Here is a 17,088-nt window from a genome sequence, read left to right as displayed (position 1 = left end):
TTGGTTTCATGTAAGGCTTATCGATCTTGATCAAGCGGCGGTTTGTTGAACTGGCTTAGTGAAGTGATTTTCGGCCAGTTTTGATTTTTGTTTGATATTTACTGTCTATATTCTGAAACTCTCTTTCTCAAAAGGTGACATTATCTGGGATACCTACGTAAAAGCGATTACTTGCGTCTACCAAAATTTATCGATTCGATCTCCGCACTGGCAGCGAATTACATCTATATCCGGGGATGGAATCGTCAGAATGCCTTATAAATCATTGAAATCACTTACATCAAATATGCGGGAATTTCTGGCGTATTAATTCTCTAGCGCTGATGATTTTTAATCAGTGACAAAGGCTTCTATACGTCAATTTCGTTACTACAGCATAGATGGGGACACCCCTTGCGTCAACTCTACAAGTACGATCCATCATGCCATTAAATACTTATACGTAATATCTGAAGGAGTATAGCAACACTGAACGACAAAGCATTATATGGTTTATCTCATTTGGCACAATATACTAGGGAGCGCCTAGACGAAACCGCTATCATATAGAACCGGATTACGGATTGCCCACCTCATCTCAGCAGTTGGCAGAATCAGGTACCGTTTATAAATGCGGGTTGTCCTCTTTAGTTGGATGTTGTATTTGCCGGGGTAGAAATGATTTTCGTATCCTCTCCTCGGTCACAACCATCTGCTCAGGGAACCAGGACCGAACATCGGCAGATTCACCTGTACTTTGTTTGCCATCGTGATCCAGAATCATCAACCCAAGAGCCTTCCCGCAAAGCCAGGCCTGCACCATGCCCTCACCTGAGAAGGCTGCTGAAACCCATTCTGCGCCGTGAGCGGCATTGCCTTCGTTGCGATCATGGGACCGATCAGTCAATGAGGATGGTAGCTTACCAACCCACGGCATGCCATCTGCACTGAACCCCATAATTCCAGTCCACATGTTCTTCACCGACTGTCCGCTGGTCTTGCCCCAGTTCTGATGGCCGAATACAGCAGCTAACGCTCCACTAAGATGGATGTCGATATATAGACAGAGCTCGGAGTCATGCGAAATACCTAAGTCATCAACACCACCGTTTTTACCCTGAGCAAAGCCTCCTCCGAGCATCATCTCTGCGTTGGATTCAGCGTGGTCGTGCGGAAGCTGGGTCAAGTAATCAAACCCACGGTCGTAATTCAACAGCCACGAGTGTTTCATACCGTACGCAGGAAACTTGTCTCCGGGACTCTGGGCTGACATCTGACCACGCACTGGGTAAATACGGCCGCGGAATCCTGGAACAAGATGACTGATGTGACCATTTGTGCAGTGCACGAGATGTCTGCACTTAATAATTCCACGGGTTGTGACGACCGAAAACGGCCAACGGGACTCTTCTGAAGAGGTTATGATGTCTTGCACGGGTGTGTTTGTCTCGATGTGCAAATCATGGGGAAACTGCCGTCGCAAACTGTCCAAAACGCCAGTGACAAATTTGTACGGCCATATAGCGCCTGCTGGACCTGCAATTACCCCTCGTGCAGCTGGCAGATGGAATTCTTCAGGGATTATGTCTTCATATAGCAGCCAGTCGGCAGACTCCTCTGGCATTGCTTCTTTGAACCTGCTTAGCCGCTCTTTGGCCATCTCCCACGTCTCCTCATCAAAATAAACACTAAGAAATTGCACCTTTCGAGCTTGGCATTCTTCGCGGATCATGAGTTCATCAGCGACGTCCAGGATGGTTTGCAAATGGGCAAGACGGAATTTCATTATCTTCTTTGCCGCATCTTCTCCGAAATCGTTTGCAAGATGTACATAGTCATCTGCCGTTTCGAGAATGTGCCCACCGTTGCGTCCTGTCGCGCCACTGCATATATCTCGTGCTTCGAGCATGACCACCGACGGCTCGTTCTCGGAAGACGGGATTGAGGAATTTCGTTCCCGACATTGTAATAGGGTCCGCGCAACAGATGCACCTGTAATACCGGAGCCAATGATCACCGTGTCAGCCGATGATGGTAAATTGGACAATTGTATCTTCGACAGTGTTGGATGAGGTGTCTGCAGCCAGAAAGAAGAGGTGGTGCCTTCATTAACCGGAATGCCAGGATCAGCATAGATCCGGTCCAAGGCCCTCTGCCTGATGGACCCTGGAAGGGCCGAATCAAACAGTACATGCTGCACAAAAGCCATTGTGACTAAACTCCTGCTGCGTTCTCACGATTGATTAATTGAAATTTGTTTGGAAAGATTTTTCTCAGTGATGCTCAAACTCGTTGTAGCTTTCGATCCTCCTTTGCTGTTTTATTCTTATTAAGCTGCCGTAAAGTCAGAGCAAGATCAGGTGCCTCTCATATAGTTTCTTGATGAAGTAGAGCCCCAATTGCTGCACAGTCGGCATGTCGAGCCAATCACTGTGTTAGGGTCGACCTGCTGAATTGGTACTAAGCTCTCCACTTCCCCCTCGATACTTTGGCTTATCCATATCGCGCACTGCCGAGTATGACATACTTAGTTCCAGCAATGGAGATGTGTAGTCGTCGTAGTCGGATAATACCATGTTCACATCACGATGTTTTACCTCGTAGATTACGGAACTGCCGAGGCTGGCTATTTTCAGCTGTTGCCTACTTATGTATCTATTATTCTATGGCTCAAGCTCGAAGCGAACAAAGTTGAAGTAAATTATTGGTCGCACCAGCTCTAGAGCACATGTCTCCAAATGGCCTCATCAAATATCGCTGAATCACCGGGAAATGTCTTCTTCCCACAAAGCCCTCCCATGCGTAAACCCGCACTTTCATTTCTATATCGTCTCGAATGCGACATTGTCGAAGAGGAGATCGACATCGGCGCGCCGCATGGTACTGGGATAATTCGAAGCATCGCAAACATTGAGAGTGGCACACTTAAAGGACCTGAAATTGAGGCTTCAGTGTTGCCTCTTGGCGGTGCGGACTGGGCGACGGTGATTCAGGGAACGCATGTAATTAATCCCCCATTGCTGCTACATAGCATGGCTGTTCCCCTCCTATCTCATAGCTAGCCATGTGCTTACGTGACAAATTCATCAGTCTATGATGCTCGATGCTCGTTACACTGCAAAGACAAACGATGGCCACTACCTCTACATTCGCGCTCACGGCTTGTATCGACCCGGGCCAGGAACTGAGTATGCGAAGCAAGTGGCGCAGGATCCCACCATACGACCAAAGCACACCGTCACTCAAGACGACGTGGAGTTTTTCTCACATTTGCGTATTGAGACAGGACCGGGAAAGTACAATTGGTTGAATGGATTGGTGTGCATAGGAGTTATGACCTGCGTCGGGACGAGGATTTTGATCGATGCTTATTATCTGACCAATTTCGAAGGGGTGAAGCCGGAAGATGTAATGGCTCAGAGCATGTATCAAGGTTGATGAGGTCGAGGCGAGCAACCTCCTAATTCGGCTGTAGATAGCAGTCAAACTGTGTCCGCTCGGTCAAATTGAATGATAATAAAACTAAACATGCTAGTTTATTGAGTTTCGTTTCCCTGTAACCTATCTCGTTCCTCTTTGATAGAATAAAGAACACACTTGAAATTTCATTCAGTACAGTAGGAGTATCATCGGATAATTAGGGCTATTCATGCGAGTTGTAAGAAAACTCGAAATACCATCGTCAAGCAAGAAAGTGAAAAGACATGCCAATGCAGTAAATATTGAATGAATGCACAGTAATCGAAGATATACTGCTCTTCATGATTCGACTACTACCATCCTTAAACCTAGGACCGCTACCCCTGCTTGCTGGCCATCTCCCTGTAGTACGGCGCCAATTTTCGTCGAGATCTCTTGCCAAATATAACCATTGGAATGCACAAACTTGTAATACCCAGACTGATAAACCCACAAGTGATGAACATATTCTGTAGTCCATTGGTTTCCATCCACGGGGTGATAGCAAACGGGATGCCGATGGTGATGGCATTTCGCAGGAAGGCGATTCCAGTGAATGCGTCGCCCACGACCTATGGAGATGATATTAGTCAAATATGATTCTTCAAGGACTTTACGTATAGACAAGAAAAATTCATGAAGTCTCACGTCGTGGTAGCTGTCGATGACCAAGGTTAAGCATGCGTCGCCAATGCTTCCGAGGCCGAAGCCGAAGAAACCACCCGCGATGACAGGGAGGATCCAGTGCATACCCTGTAAACCGTCAGTCTCAGCTGAAAGATGTCTTCCACAAAAGGAAATGGGCGACTAAAGAAGAATAAAAAGGATTAAGGCGCACCCGAGAAATCGTCACTCCGAACATAATTATTCCACCGCACAAGAATACCGCTGGGATGTGCAAAATGTAAAGCCGCATCTCGGGCTCAAAGTAGCCTTTGTTCCGACGAGAGAAGAACAAGATCGACCAGTCGCCTAGAAAACCACCATAGATAGCTCCAAGCAGATTTCCAATAAACGGCCCGCTGCTCATGTATCCGACCTGTGCCGGACTGAAGTTGTATGGTGGAAGTGGGAATACTAATGCTAGGACACTGGACATGATGGTAAGCCAGACAATTCCACTAGCATATTGTAAGCCTGTAAAAAGAACAGTTGGGAACCGAAGAAGTATAAGGAAAGGTCTGTAAAAGTATGACCAAATAGGCTCAGACGTTGGAGTAATAAGTGCTAGCCTCGTTCTCCATGGTTTGATTGGGATGGATTGATCCACTTCGTGATCTCGAGATGATTGTCTAATAGGAACTGTTGCCGTGTCAACTACTTGTGGATCTCGTCCTGTTTTATCAAATTTTGCGCTCTCCGGATGCGGCGAGTTGCTGAGCTGAGCGTCATAAATAGTGTCGTTCGGAGCAGGAATGCCGTCAATTACTCGAGAGTATTTTGTCTCCTCGTAGAAAAGAACGAAAAGTAGAAAAATGACACCGGTAAATATTGACATGGTATAATAAGACCACCGCCAGCCCTGGTTGGTTGCTTGTGCTCCAGCAGCCATGGGGGTCAAAAAGCTCTGGAGCACAAAGTCAGAAATCAAAGCCTGATAGATAAGTTTATTCCAAAGAGGCTTACTCCAATCATTACCATAGTCATATACAATCCATTCATTCCGCCACGATGATGTACAAAGAAAAGATCCGCAATCTAGAGGCATTACATCGTCAGTCTAGCCATACTGAACAAGAGAGTTCTGAATGCTTTATAGGCTCACCGTGATTTGGACGATAGACTCGTTTGTTGCTCCCGCCAATCCCTGGAGTAGGTTCGCAGCGTATAATTCGCTTAAACTCTTTATCTGCCCTAGCCACATTGATGTTGCCAACATGAGTGCTGTCGAGACTAGATAAACAGGGCGTCTGCCATATTTTATGGCCAACGGAATGAAAAGCACACAACCGGTGGAAAGACCGACAAAATTGACCGACGCGGCGTTGTTAAGTTGTGTATAGGTCACATTCAAATCGACAACCATTAATTGCCAGAAAATTGGCTGAATAGACAAGCTGAACGGTATATGATAATATATCAGTTATGTAGAGATATTTGTGGGTGGTACATACGCGGTGAATATAAGACAACTAACAACCAGCACCAGCGTGAAGTTCACCGCTTTGCGAGTTGTACTCCAGTTCTATATCACAATTAGCGGCTACTTGGAGTAAGCAATGTCATGGTAGAAGTAATACTAGCGGTTCATTTGGATCATCCGATGGCACAGGATCAAGGATAATCGTGCGTCCGCCATGATCTCGAGAAGCTTCGTCTTCTATGGTGGCTGTGAGAAACAAATATACTGACTCCAAGGGAGCATAAAGTCCAATATACCTCGAACAAGAAGAAAAGTGCCGGGGGGCATGTCATCCTGGTCTCCAAACGACGTGCTATGAGTGGGATTTGGCATTATACCTTCTGCTCAAACGCTTGAGAACAAGTGTACTATTTCGAGTGGTGTTATAATTGCAAGAGTTTCTGAAGAGATAGTCTCCGTCTGTATAGAAAACAAGCCAATTCATATATCTTTATAAGTGGTATGCGCATGGGATATCCTGTTATCGTGGCGCACTAAAAGAGCCTTTCGATGAATCAATGTACTCCGTACATCGGTAGTTTTCTAGACACGATAAGAAAACGCGGGGAAGTGGGTTCTATCATACTATGTCGAGGATCATCCTTTTTAATCTGGAATTGATGCTGCGACACTGTCGTTACGCCATATCGGCATTGCTTAGGATTCGCGATGCCGGTTATTGTATTGCGTCCGCCTGCCTATACGAGTGAACATGGGGTGCTTTCTTTGCTTTGGTCGCTGATCACGTATTTCGACAGCGCTGATAAGGCCTGTGAGAAGCTCGTCACTATCATGCATAGGTTTTTAGGCTTTTAATGCGTTTTGGCTCCACTGTAGAGAGTTGAACGCCACAATGTAACGCGTCCACCTGCCATAAAGGGAACCGATTTCATTGCCGATAGGAGCAGTTGAAACGTGCATTCTCCTGTGATTGGACGCACTTGGTGCCGAGGTCGTTAATCTGGATAACCCTAACGCCTCCCCACGCCCTCTTATATTTTTGTCCTAGCTAGCCTGACTAGGCCCAATCCGGCAGGTTGACGCTGAAACGTCTCTGTGCCCTTATAGATTCTAATCGTGGTTGCTCATTTTGAAGACGAGCTCGATAGCAAATAGACCCGGGATAGGTCAATTTCACCGAGATACTGGAGTGACAGTTGAATTCGTGTGCTCCAATCGACCTGGCTGCTCGAGTAACTAAATTTCTATGCACTCTGTGTAACATTATTGATTCACTTTTTTGTGCCAAAATTTGGGCTCAAATTACTTTCCATTAGATTTAGTGATGGTATCTGCAGTTAACCGCTAAGAAAGAGAATGTCTTTTCGTCCAGCAAGCATTGAGCTGTTTCCGGTTGCCAACAGTTTGTGACCCTTGCATTATTCTTATTATATAAGCATGATAACATTATTATAAAAATTTACTAGATCGAAGGTCTATCACGGCGGCTGCGAACACCATCAGTCTATCATTCTCGCGCGATCCTCTGATCCAATGGCTGCGTCCTAACAGTCAAGCATGGGAATGCCTTCACAATCCGTCCAACAAATGGCAGTATCGACGTGTTCAACGAGCGTTATATGAAGGAATAGTTTTGCAATCTGCATCGGTATCGCAGCTGTTAAAAAGTGCAGCTACACCACTAAAGAAAGACGTCCAAATATCTCCCTCCGGTGTAGCTAATACCATACAAGGCGGGTATAGTGTCAATCACGGCAATATATCTTTCACAGAATCAGAGGACTCCGGTGCTGTTGTTATCCTATTCCCACCGAAGAATCTACTTCGTTGGAATCTGAGACGAATTTTTTGGGCTTTCAAAATTTGGTTTCTGGATTTGTGGGACCCTGCTCGTGATCCGGAGACTGATGAGTTGGTAAGTTGAACTTTGAGCTTGTGAATCTCAAAGTTTTAGACTTTCTTGAACTCGCTTTTGACATTTACTTTTCCTCCTATTCTGCTTTTTGTTATGCCTTCTAGGTGGTTTTTTGAGACGGCTAAATTGTTTGGCTCAATAGCGCTTGGAAAAGCTACTTGCCGCTCACGAGACCGGGTTCCTGAAATTACGATCGCAACACAAGAGTTCTAATTTGTGGTATTTGGAGGTGATCGGAATACATCCCTTTCTCCAATCATGTGGATTGGGAAAACGGGTGATGCAGCAGGTTTTCAAGTATACGGAAAATTCATGTATTGCCCTTGAGTGTACAAGAGAAAGCAACATACCATTCTACGAGAAGCTTGGGTTTCAGGTTGTTGATGAGGTGAAATTGACTTGTAGCAGTCAAGCAACATCCGAGGAGAGTGATACGGTGAAGTACTGGCTTATGATCAAAGATTGATAGCAGCAAAATGGCAAGTTCTTGTTTGGCGATATGCGATGAATCACCTGTAACAAAGGTCGTAATATTAGGGTTATTATTATCAAAAAAGGCCGGTTTCAATACCCCGGGACCGCGCCAGGTCATCTACATCGATATCAACTTCGTCAATATTCCACAAATCTTCCAATAATCCCTGGAGGACCGTGGTAACCACACCAACGTCATACTTTTTCTGAATTCTTAAAAAATGACGGATTAGATTTTTCAATTCTGAATTATTCCTTAAGACTTCCAACTCGAGTGCTGCTGTAAAAATGGGGTAGGTCAGCGCATTCACCACGAGCGAGCCATTTCTGTCTGGTGCGGCATATGTCTTTGTTATGGCTTCGATGCAGCTGAGTATACGCCTGACCAGAATTTCGTTATCAGGAGGTTGATACCCAGGCGGAAATTTGATAGGGATTTCAGATCGCCTTCCGAAGCGCCGTACATTGAGCATACCAGCGAGCCGGTGTGCTTCCCAAAGATGACACTGAGATAGACTACCTTTTTCACCGGGCCAGTTCCATAGGTCAATCTCGGTTGTGTCTTCTCCAATTCCAGCATAGAGATCGAGTAAAGAACGCGGTAGTCCGCTCACGGGTTCCACTTCGTTTCCACCACCACTATCATGGCTGACAAGGCTCTGACGATGGCGACGCCAGACTCCGAAGCATGGTGTCTGGCGACCAACAACCAAGATTCGCAGGTCCATTACCCCCATAACTTCAATAAGGTGCATGCGTAGCTTTATGTTACAGCTTTCGGTCAGCTGGAAGTCTTGATACTGGAGTATGTGATACATTCCTTCAAGATGCACGGTCCAAGGTGTACCACGCATCAACTGAGATCAGTAGTTAGAAATATAGGCGCAGCAAGGAGATAACTAATCCATCCAAGTATTACTTACCCCTATCGTACACAAAAGCAGCCCAGCTGCGAGATTTGCGTCGCCTAATATCATTGAAGATCGAGCCAGCTCGGATCGAAACTTCGAGAGCGCAACGTTGAAATATTCCAAGAACTCGGATTCTAGATTAGGCGATACATGACATTGAATCGCGAGACAAATCGGATATAGAGCTTCGGACTCCATACAGAGCTGTGGAATAGCTGGGACCAATGGAATGTCATCAATTGTTGCTGCGTGTAATAAATTGATTCCTGTAGTAAGGACTAGTCCTATCAGCTTCTGGCGTCGTCTTCCATTGTCCGTACAATCTTTCACTCTTTGGAGGGAACTCAGGAAAATAATATATCATCCAACGAAGATTGGGAAGAGGGGGTGTATATTACACTCTTTGAAAAGTAACTGATCTTTGCGAGAGCCTTCCCAGCGAAGCTTTGATGGTGCTGTCATATGGCATTCATGAGGCGCGAGCCACGGAAAATCCCAGTACCCTGTCATCTGTGCCGAAGGCGACAAACGATCTACCGTCGCACCAGCATCTGAATCACATCAGAACCTATGTGTAGGTTGAGCTGCTAACGCGGCCCAACAGGAAGCTCCCAACATACTTGTTTCTGAGATATTCCGGCCATCCTCAGGTTCGCGCAGTTGGGCTGCTCTCTTCCTCTCCCGACTAAGATCGCGGCGACGCCCCTTGGGTCGTGGAGGCCCTGACCCCAAGAGCGGCTTGTCAGCGCCGGTAAAGCGACCGCGTGACGCTATGCCCGAGCCCCAGCGCAGGCGCAGGTCGTATCCTTCGCACTCGACGCCGCGTTTCTGGCAGCTCTGACAGGCAGGGCGGCGGCTGTCACATTTGCGTTTCGCTTTCTTGCATGTCCAACAACCGGCATAGGAACGGTGATGCGACGCCGACATACCCGATTTGATGTACAGAAGAACAAGATGTGGGTTGTACCCAGTTGAAGATTGCAATCGTAAGTTAAGAGAGACTGCGCGACTTGCCAAGGAGCACGGGTCCGGCTGCCGTCCTCGGCTTAGTCTGCCCGCTCGTCAATCCACTCCGCCAGTCAGCGCTCTGGTTTTATCTAAGTATTCCGGTATGGAAATGAGAAGCACATTCTGAATCTCTCAAAGCAAACATGCTGATACTCTCAGAATGGATCCAGTCTTCAGGTACTATTTAATACCCCGCCTTGTCTTTCATGCCGGTGGACTTCTGAAGTTGTCATGATTTCGAGAGGCATCTCCCCGATCCCCTCACTTGATATATCTAATACGCATTTCGCTTGACAAAAGCCAGAGCCACCAATTCTTTGCAAAGCAATGTCATTCCAGTGTCCGCAATCGACATGCTCTGCTTACATCAGGGGTCTAGGAGATTTGAAGGGATACCAATTTCCGAATGGAGTCCAGCAATATTGCGGTATTCCTTACGCTGTCCTGGCCAAACGATGGACTCGTTCACTCCTCAAAACTTCATGGGCAGATGGTTTTCATGATGGAACCAAGCTTGGGTAGGTTATATCCTTCACCAATTTCAATTTTCCTCACTCTCGCGACGTCCTTGAATTCGAAAGTGAAGAGATACAATACCAACAAAATTTATCCTCAGGAACGACTGTCCCCGACCTGAATCCAGTGGAGAGAATGATAGTGACGAACTTGTACCTGTACCTCCGGCACCTCACTTCCCGGGTAAACCTACAGTGGATGAACTGTCAGGCCTAGTAATGAATATTGTCTTGCCGGCTGCTGCTGCTACCTCTGCGAAGAAGTTTCCAGTCATGGTATACGTCCACGGCGGGTCATTGTTATACGGCGGTGCCAATCTTCCTATTTTCGATGCTGTCAACTTGGTATCTCAGAGTGAAAAAATGGGCCTGCCGATCGTATGCGTTAATTTTAATTACCGTGTTGGCCTGGGAGGCTTCCTGGCCTGCCTGGCTATCCAGCGAGAGTTGGAGCAGGAGGGCTTTGCAGGATGTGGCAATTTTGGCTTCACTGATCAACAAGTAGCCTTCGAATGGGTACAGCGATATATCTCGGATCTAGGCGGCGATCCTGCTCGGGTGACGGCAGTGGGAGAGTCTGCTGGAGGCATTTCCATCAGTCATCAAATGTGCGCTGCTCGCCCGCCAGTCTTTCACCGAGCAGTGTGCATGTCTGGATTGAGCATGGCAATTCCAGCATGGAGAATAGAGCAACACGAAAAACTATTTGAGGCTACATGTCGCCACTTTGATATCGACCCGGCTGAAGCGAGCGTATTGGAGCTTTTACGCAATATACCTCAGCAAGAGCTGGCTAACGCAACCCCACTAATCCAGGGGGTGATATCAGGTACGGGGAACGCATGCATCGATGGCTGGTTCTATGCAAGAAATCCCCAAGAAATTAATAATCCACCATCGTGGGTGGAAGCATTCATGCTTGGGGATACCTATCACGAAGGAGTCATCTTTCACCTCAATATAGCAGACGACTCTTATGACTTTATCCGGCAGACGCTATTAGAGTATTTGAACGATGAGCGAACGGTAGACCGGATTCTAAGCGCATACAATATCGAACCAGACATCGCACAAGATGTTTTAGTCCAGCGAGTAGAGCATATGTACGGAGATGCTATCTTCAAGATTCCAAACTACGCTGCTGCTATGGCTATATCCCGTGATAGGCCTGACTTACATTACTTCTATCACTTTGACCAGCGGTCAATGATCCCAAACAGCTTTGAGGGAACGGCATATCATGCTTACGAATTGTTGTACCTGTTTAGAAATCTGGAGAATGAGTTTAGTCCTGATGAAATCACCATGGCCCGAGACTTTGCAGCGTCATGGATCCGCTTTATTAATGGTGAAATTCCTTGGAAGACTGATTTTAAGTGCCGCCAATGGAAAGTTTGGGGCCCCAACAGCCAGCAAAAGGTTCTAAATGAGACTGAGGATGAAAATGTGCGGCTATATTCGCGAATGGCCCGAATTCTCGAGATGGGAAATGGTCAGGTATGGAAGAAATGGCTCAATGGTGTGGACGCATTGGTTAATAAACGCATGCGGATGGGAAGAAGGACTACGGCCTGACATACATGTAGTAAAGTGACGAGAGTAAAATCTTGAGAGCATACAATCAACCCTGGCAGTCAAGACTGGCTGGAATATAATTGACAAAAACTTTCCCAAAATAAAGTTTCAGTTTGGTTGAACGATAGATCTTAGGAAACACATGAAATCACAGCACATTGCATCAAAGAAGCCTTTTCTCGTATGTCAAACAAGATTCTAGCATCTTTAAATACATGAATAGAAAGCTTTAGAATGTTTTCAATTTCTTTCAATTGTTTCGAATATCTTTATCAATTATTTCAGCCGCAAGTAAGCACTGCTCGTCCTGAAACTTCGGTGCGATGACCTGAAGTGCGCACGGTAAGCCATGGACAGCGTGGGGATCATCTGGAAGCAAGTTAACCACCACTATGAATTCAAATGGTTTACTATGAAGGAACGCCACATACAAGATGGTTGCACGTTATCTTGGACTTTCATTGGCTCGGGATCCAGATGTTTTGATGCAATCCCAAATGGAATAATGCATGCCGGAAACTAGTATCTTTGTTAATTTATTACTTTGCGAATTGCTGTTACTGTGAAATTTCCAGTACTTACATCCAGTAAATTCCACATTACAGTATAAGGTGGCCAGCCATACGTGTCATGGGGAACTGCGGTGTTCTGCGAGCCAGGAGCGAGTATGACATGGAGTTTATTTTCCAACCAGGTTTTCCTCCACGTCTTGGCATAATTTTGTCTCGCTTCATGTAGCGCAACAATTTTTTTCTCGAGGGATAGATCCTGAGCAACAGGAAACGGACCGGTGAACATTGGGTTAGAAAACTTGGCGACAGAAGTAACAAGGGGTTCACCACTGGTTGCAATATGATCAACATGAGGACCGTAGGTCAAGTACTGGAACGCAAGACGATTTCCGTAAGCGACACTGCGGTTTTCATCCGATAGCAGATGAACGATTGTATGGCCGTGATTTCGGAGAGAAGTAATAGCATTCTCCAGAGTCCTCCTAATGGGCGGATGGAGTGGGAAAGCAGGATCCTCTGGAAGGATACCAATGATCAACTTGTGCGTTTCTTTCTGAATTTCAAGGCGGTGCCATGGGGCGCCGATTGCAGTTTCGTCATATTTCCAAGGATGTGCATCCAATATTGTACTCATGAACATTTGAATATCCTTGAGATTGTGTGACAATGGCCCAGCAGATGGAATAAGACCAGGAAATCCAGTCGTAACTCCTGATGTCTGGCCTCCGAATGGTATGCGGTTGGTGGTGGGCTTAAAACCATATACACCGCAGCAAAGCGCCGGGATACGAATTGATCCAGCGATGTCGGTACCCACTCCCAGAATAGAACCCCGAAAAGCAACTAATGCGCCTTCACCGCCACTCGAACCGCCTGCCGTAAGGTTGGTATCCCGGGGATTCAAAGTCCGGCCAAAGATGTTGTTCTCCGAATCGCCTGTCTGCCGCGGATACATTCAGTACGTTTCCATTTTCGGTTATCAAGCATTTGAGTTACAAACCATCATTGTCTGCGGGATATTGGTCTTCACGTACAAGACCGCTCCGAGGTCTAATAGCATATTGATCATGGCCGAATTTGATGTCGCTGGAGAGTGTTCAAGAAAAGACACGTAGCCTACGGTTGATAGAACACCTTCAATATCGAAGCTGTCCTTGACGCTCACTGGCAGGCCGTGAAGTGGTCCGTAGACTCGGCCTTCACGACGCAAGTAGTCGTCCAGAAAGTTAGCTCGTTCGAGGGCTTTAGGGAAGAAGGTCTCCGTGAGACATGATAACTATGTAACATCATTGTTAATCTCCTACCTATTGCTCTCCCTACAGCGCTGAAAGAAACTTAAGGTAGGTGGATCTTCACTTACCAGTTGTTGCGCAATAGAGGCCCTCTTACAAAATCCTGTAGTCGTCTCTAGAGCGCTCACTTCACCAGCAGCTAATTTCTGTAGCAATTCTTGCGCTGTATAATTTTCCGTAATGTCGAGCTCTGATTCCGACAATATCCCACTTTTTCTGCAGACATCTGCTGCAACGAGATTGATGCCTTTCTGAGAGAATAGTTTAAGTTGTTTTCCAGTCAGGCGCCATGCGTTGGGAATGCTTTTCTGGAGCTCTTCCCGCTTCGCTGCTACCAAGCTCTCCCAGTTTTTCTGCCGTTGTCCATTTACCGCAGGAGAGGAAGCAGGTGCGACCCATTCAACGGTCATGATGGGCGCTGGTAATAAATGTATATGCGCTACTTGAATTGAAGATAGTACAGCGGGCTGGTGAAGTTCGGAAAAATCTCCTTTGGGGATAAATTCAGGTAGGTTCACTAATGTTGGGAGAGTGGAGTGACTTGCTGCTATTATCAACTTTCCACAAGCTGAAACATCCTAACTTAAGTACTAAATCGTAATACATCCCAATCGTGTTTTGTTGATAAGTAGACGGGCTAAGTTTTCCCCACGTTTGTTGGTTCCCATTATGAGCGTCGACCTGCCGGATCCGGTAATTCTTTGACCTTGGCACCAAAGAATGCAGCCTCCTACACGCCAATGCCCCATTTACACCAAGAGACAAGCTAACAACGCTGGCAACATACCATAAGTGCTCCGACGCACGGCACTTCGAATTGATCAATGGGAAGCTCAAGTGCCGCATCTCATATCGAGACTTATCAAGTAGAAACTAGTCTCGTAATCGGTTTAGAAGGCCGAGGCTTCGCTGATGATTCAGAAGGAACTAGTGGGTCACCTAGCAAAAAACGAGGACCTAGGTGACGGTATTGTGAGATGATTCCCCGAAGTATTCTCTGGTCATACATTCGAGAACATTGAAGTTCAACAACAAGGACGTACGGGGTCCTATTAGACACCAAGCAGCGGCGCTACGCCGCCCAAATCTTGGGGCTGCCATAGGGGCACCCAGCCGCTAACATACTCCCAATCACCTTTCAAAAAAAAAAAAATCTGTATACCCAACCCAGGAAACAGCCTCTAAAAGATAGGACCTAAGTTAATCTCAATCCTTAAATCAAGTCCAATATAGTGTCCCTACTAGCATACAGACTTACAGGCTACCTTGATATTGACCCTTTAGAAAGCTTTAAGATAATGGCAGTATAAGCTGTATGCGAAGCTAAGTAAGTTTGCAATTCGACCGAGGATTCGTGGTAAGTCCAGCAGGGATTAGCATGGAAGAAGATCGTGTGTGTCAAAACCGTCAAGGAGTGACCACAGCGGCCCTCGGCCTTTTGCACCTCCGTTATGGAGCAATCTTCCGTTCCGGCGGTCGGAAGTTAGCGATTATCGTATTTCACAAGCAAGCGGCGCACCCAAAGCGAACGGCCCACCCCCCAATCCCATATAAAACCGTCATTTTTTGGGCCCTCGATATTTCGCCACGTTTATTAATACATAGCTCATATCTCAATATTAATAAGATCAATATAAAAATAATTAACATTTTAAAAAATTACACTATAATTCTATATATTTTGTATACATTTTTATTACCTAAATAATGATAAATAGTTATTAAGTAAAACTAAGATTTAATATTAAAAGTACGCTTTATATTATATATTATTTTTAAGATAGCTTTCTAAATAAACAATTTAATTATTAAGATGTTAACAATGCTAGTTTTATATTGGGGGTGTGCCGCTCGCTTGTCAAATACGTTATAAGGTTGCCGCGTTGAGAGTAAAATATCTATTGGCATTATTATTGGCTCCCCACACGAAGGGAGAGGCGCTACTCCTATGCAAAATGATGTCAGACTCGGATGAAATAACCAGCAATACAACTGCCTAATCGTATTATCAAATGGGAATGTTGAATCTATCACGACAGTACATGGATTTAATCAAGAGATGGGCAAGGCTAGCAATGAATGTAGTGCATCCACGGTTTCCGCAGGGGACTCCGCAGGCCAGAAATGTCCCCCTGGAAGGAAAGCGACCTCGACATGTTGAGAATTTGGAAGGTAGTCCCGAGAATTTTCGTATAGTTCTCGCGGCGTGGTGCGGCTGTCATACCCCTGCATGATCAATACAGGGCATTTAATAGCCGTAAGTAACCGATTCCGTCGATCCAGCCACTCCGCACGGAATGAGGACGAGTTAAAATAACGCGGCACTGCGCGCGTCACCCCTGGATAGGAGTATTCCTGAATGGCCCGGACCAGATCCTCGTGGGAAACCGGCCGTTTTGCCGCGTTAGTATAGAGCCAGACGACAAATCGCTTGGGGTCTTCCATTACTCCAGTCCACGGTGCGTCTCGGAAAATCTTTTCCTGAGGAGCCAGGAGAGGATTGAAGTGATACAAATGCTGTTCCCCTCGGCCATACCGGAGCACGGCCTCTGGATGCTTCGCCGCGATATAGTCTGCCTGAACGGTTCCTCTGTCATGGGCAACGATGTTGAACCGAGATGCCGTAATCCCAATCTTGTCGAATGCAGCATACATTTGGTCCGCAACACCCTCGTGGCGGTAATCACCTGGTTTCTTCTCCGATTGACCATAGCCTTTGAGGTCAAAGGCTATACATCGATAATTGCTGGACAGAGCTGCCACAGAATGATGCCATAAATACCAGCTGTCGGGGATTCCATGCAAAAACACCACCACCTCCCCGCTGCCGGCTTCGACATAATGAAATCGAACTGTTTCATGATCCCCGGGAACTTCTACGAAGTGATGTGTAATAGTGACCCTATTGATGGTCTCCGTGTCTCCTTCCTTGTCCTCATTGCGAGGTTGCACGGAAGCGAATTGCAAAAGACGTTCTGCCTTCAACTCTTGTGGCTGCGAGTAGTTTTCCAGGATAGACCTGACCCGTTCAGGAACTTCCGAATAGGGAGGAGCAGCCGACATTATTGTTTGTCGTCTTTGCGAGGTATTCACTTCAAGATTCACTTTTAGCTTATTAAAACATATAATATATTATATTATTTTGAGCCTACGAGACCGGCAGGTCAGCTTCTATTTAAATATGTGGATCGAATATGCTTGGCTACTTTGGGCTCCAAAATGTGGGGGAGAGGGATATATCGATACCCTTTGGAACTTTGGACTTTCCCGCGAGCACAGTTACGTTCGGACTCTCTACATATCGTCCCTCAGACTCTTCACTCCCACCCACACAGTAACATCTCCTCGCATAAAATGCAGACGGA

General features: G+C 46.2%; 8 protein-coding genes across 8 annotated transcripts; 3 read left to right on the top strand and 5 right to left on the bottom strand.

The window, feature by feature from the left end:
* Positions 1-604: 604 nt before the first annotated feature.
* On the bottom strand, positions 605-2,258 carry BGW36DRAFT_448772 (FAD dependent oxidoreductase-domain-containing protein; the record flags this gene model as incomplete). Its single annotated transcript, XM_046221759.1, has 1 exon — positions 605-2,258. The coding sequence occupies exon 1, from the start codon at positions 2,186-2,188 to the stop codon at positions 605-607; it is 1,584 nt and encodes a 527-aa protein (XP_046073207.1). The 5' UTR covers positions 2,189-2,258.
* Positions 2,259-2,654: 396 nt separating this feature from the next.
* On the top strand, positions 2,655-3,417 carry BGW36DRAFT_448770 (uncharacterized protein; the record flags this gene model as incomplete). Its single annotated transcript, XM_046221758.1, has 2 exons — positions 2,655-2,981; positions 3,070-3,417. Exons 1-2 carry the CDS (start codon positions 2,718-2,720, stop codon positions 3,415-3,417), a joined length of 612 nt encoding a protein of 203 aa, XP_046073206.1. The 5' UTR covers positions 2,655-2,717.
* A 359-nt stretch (positions 3,418-3,776) lies between these two features.
* BGW36DRAFT_396434 (putative MFS transporter) lies at positions 3,777-5,848 on the bottom strand (the record flags this gene model as incomplete). The annotated part of the gene is made up of 8 exons (XM_046218165.1): positions 3,777-4,010; positions 4,087-4,191; positions 4,277-5,005; positions 5,065-5,136; positions 5,204-5,495; positions 5,553-5,623; positions 5,679-5,758; positions 5,818-5,848. The coding sequence occupies 8 exons, from the start codon at positions 5,846-5,848 to the stop codon at positions 3,777-3,779; spliced, it is 1,614 nt and encodes a 537-aa protein (XP_046073205.1).
* A 1,029-nt stretch (positions 5,849-6,877) lies between these two features.
* BGW36DRAFT_358260 (GNAT family N-acetyltransferase) lies at positions 6,878-7,902 on the top strand (the record flags this gene model as incomplete). The annotated part of the gene is made up of 3 exons (XM_046213953.1): positions 6,878-6,923; positions 6,988-7,436; positions 7,579-7,902. The coding sequence occupies 3 exons, from the start codon at positions 6,878-6,880 to the stop codon at positions 7,900-7,902; spliced, it is 819 nt and encodes a 272-aa protein (XP_046073204.1).
* BGW36DRAFT_376663 (C6 finger domain protein) lies at positions 7,899-9,823 on the bottom strand. The gene is made up of 4 exons (XM_046215912.1): positions 9,442-9,823; positions 9,220-9,372; positions 8,834-9,099; positions 7,899-8,767 (listed from the first exon to the last, which is right to left on the bottom strand). Exons 1-4 carry the CDS (start codon positions 9,746-9,748, stop codon positions 7,985-7,987), a joined length of 1,509 nt encoding a protein of 502 aa, XP_046073203.1. The 5' UTR covers positions 9,749-9,823; the 3' UTR covers positions 7,899-7,984.
* Positions 9,824-10,156: 333 nt separating this feature from the next.
* Positions 10,157-11,919, top strand: BGW36DRAFT_294347 (Alpha/Beta hydrolase protein; the record flags this gene model as incomplete). The annotated part of the gene is made up of 2 exons (XM_046211088.1): positions 10,157-10,347; positions 10,416-11,919. The coding sequence occupies 2 exons, from the start codon at positions 10,157-10,159 to the stop codon at positions 11,917-11,919; spliced, it is 1,695 nt and encodes a 564-aa protein (XP_046073202.1).
* A 250-nt stretch (positions 11,920-12,169) lies between these two features.
* Positions 12,170-14,133, bottom strand: BGW36DRAFT_339977 (alpha-glucosidase; the record flags this gene model as incomplete). Its single annotated transcript, XM_046213055.1, has 5 exons — positions 12,170-12,288; positions 12,351-12,438; positions 12,502-13,371; positions 13,432-13,707; positions 13,792-14,133. 5 exons carry the CDS (start codon positions 14,131-14,133, stop codon positions 12,170-12,172), a joined length of 1,695 nt encoding a protein of 564 aa, XP_046073201.1.
* A 1,584-nt stretch (positions 14,134-15,717) lies between these two features.
* On the bottom strand, positions 15,718-16,834 carry BGW36DRAFT_376655 (alpha/beta hydrolase). Its single transcript, XM_046215911.1, has one exon. It carries the CDS (start codon positions 16,784-16,786, stop codon positions 15,776-15,778), a length of 1,011 nt encoding a protein of 336 aa, XP_046073200.1. The 5' UTR covers positions 16,787-16,834; the 3' UTR covers positions 15,718-15,775.
* Between the last annotated feature and the right edge of the window lie 254 nt (positions 16,835-17,088).

This window comes from Talaromyces proteolyticus (genome assembly GCF_021365285.1).
Source record: "Talaromyces proteolyticus strain PMI_201 chromosome Unknown BGW36scaffold_5, whole genome shotgun sequence".
NCBI classification, from domain to species: domain Eukaryota; kingdom Fungi; phylum Ascomycota; class Eurotiomycetes; order Eurotiales; family Trichocomaceae; genus Talaromyces; species Talaromyces proteolyticus.
This window is presented reverse-complemented; position numbering and strand designations above follow the sequence as displayed.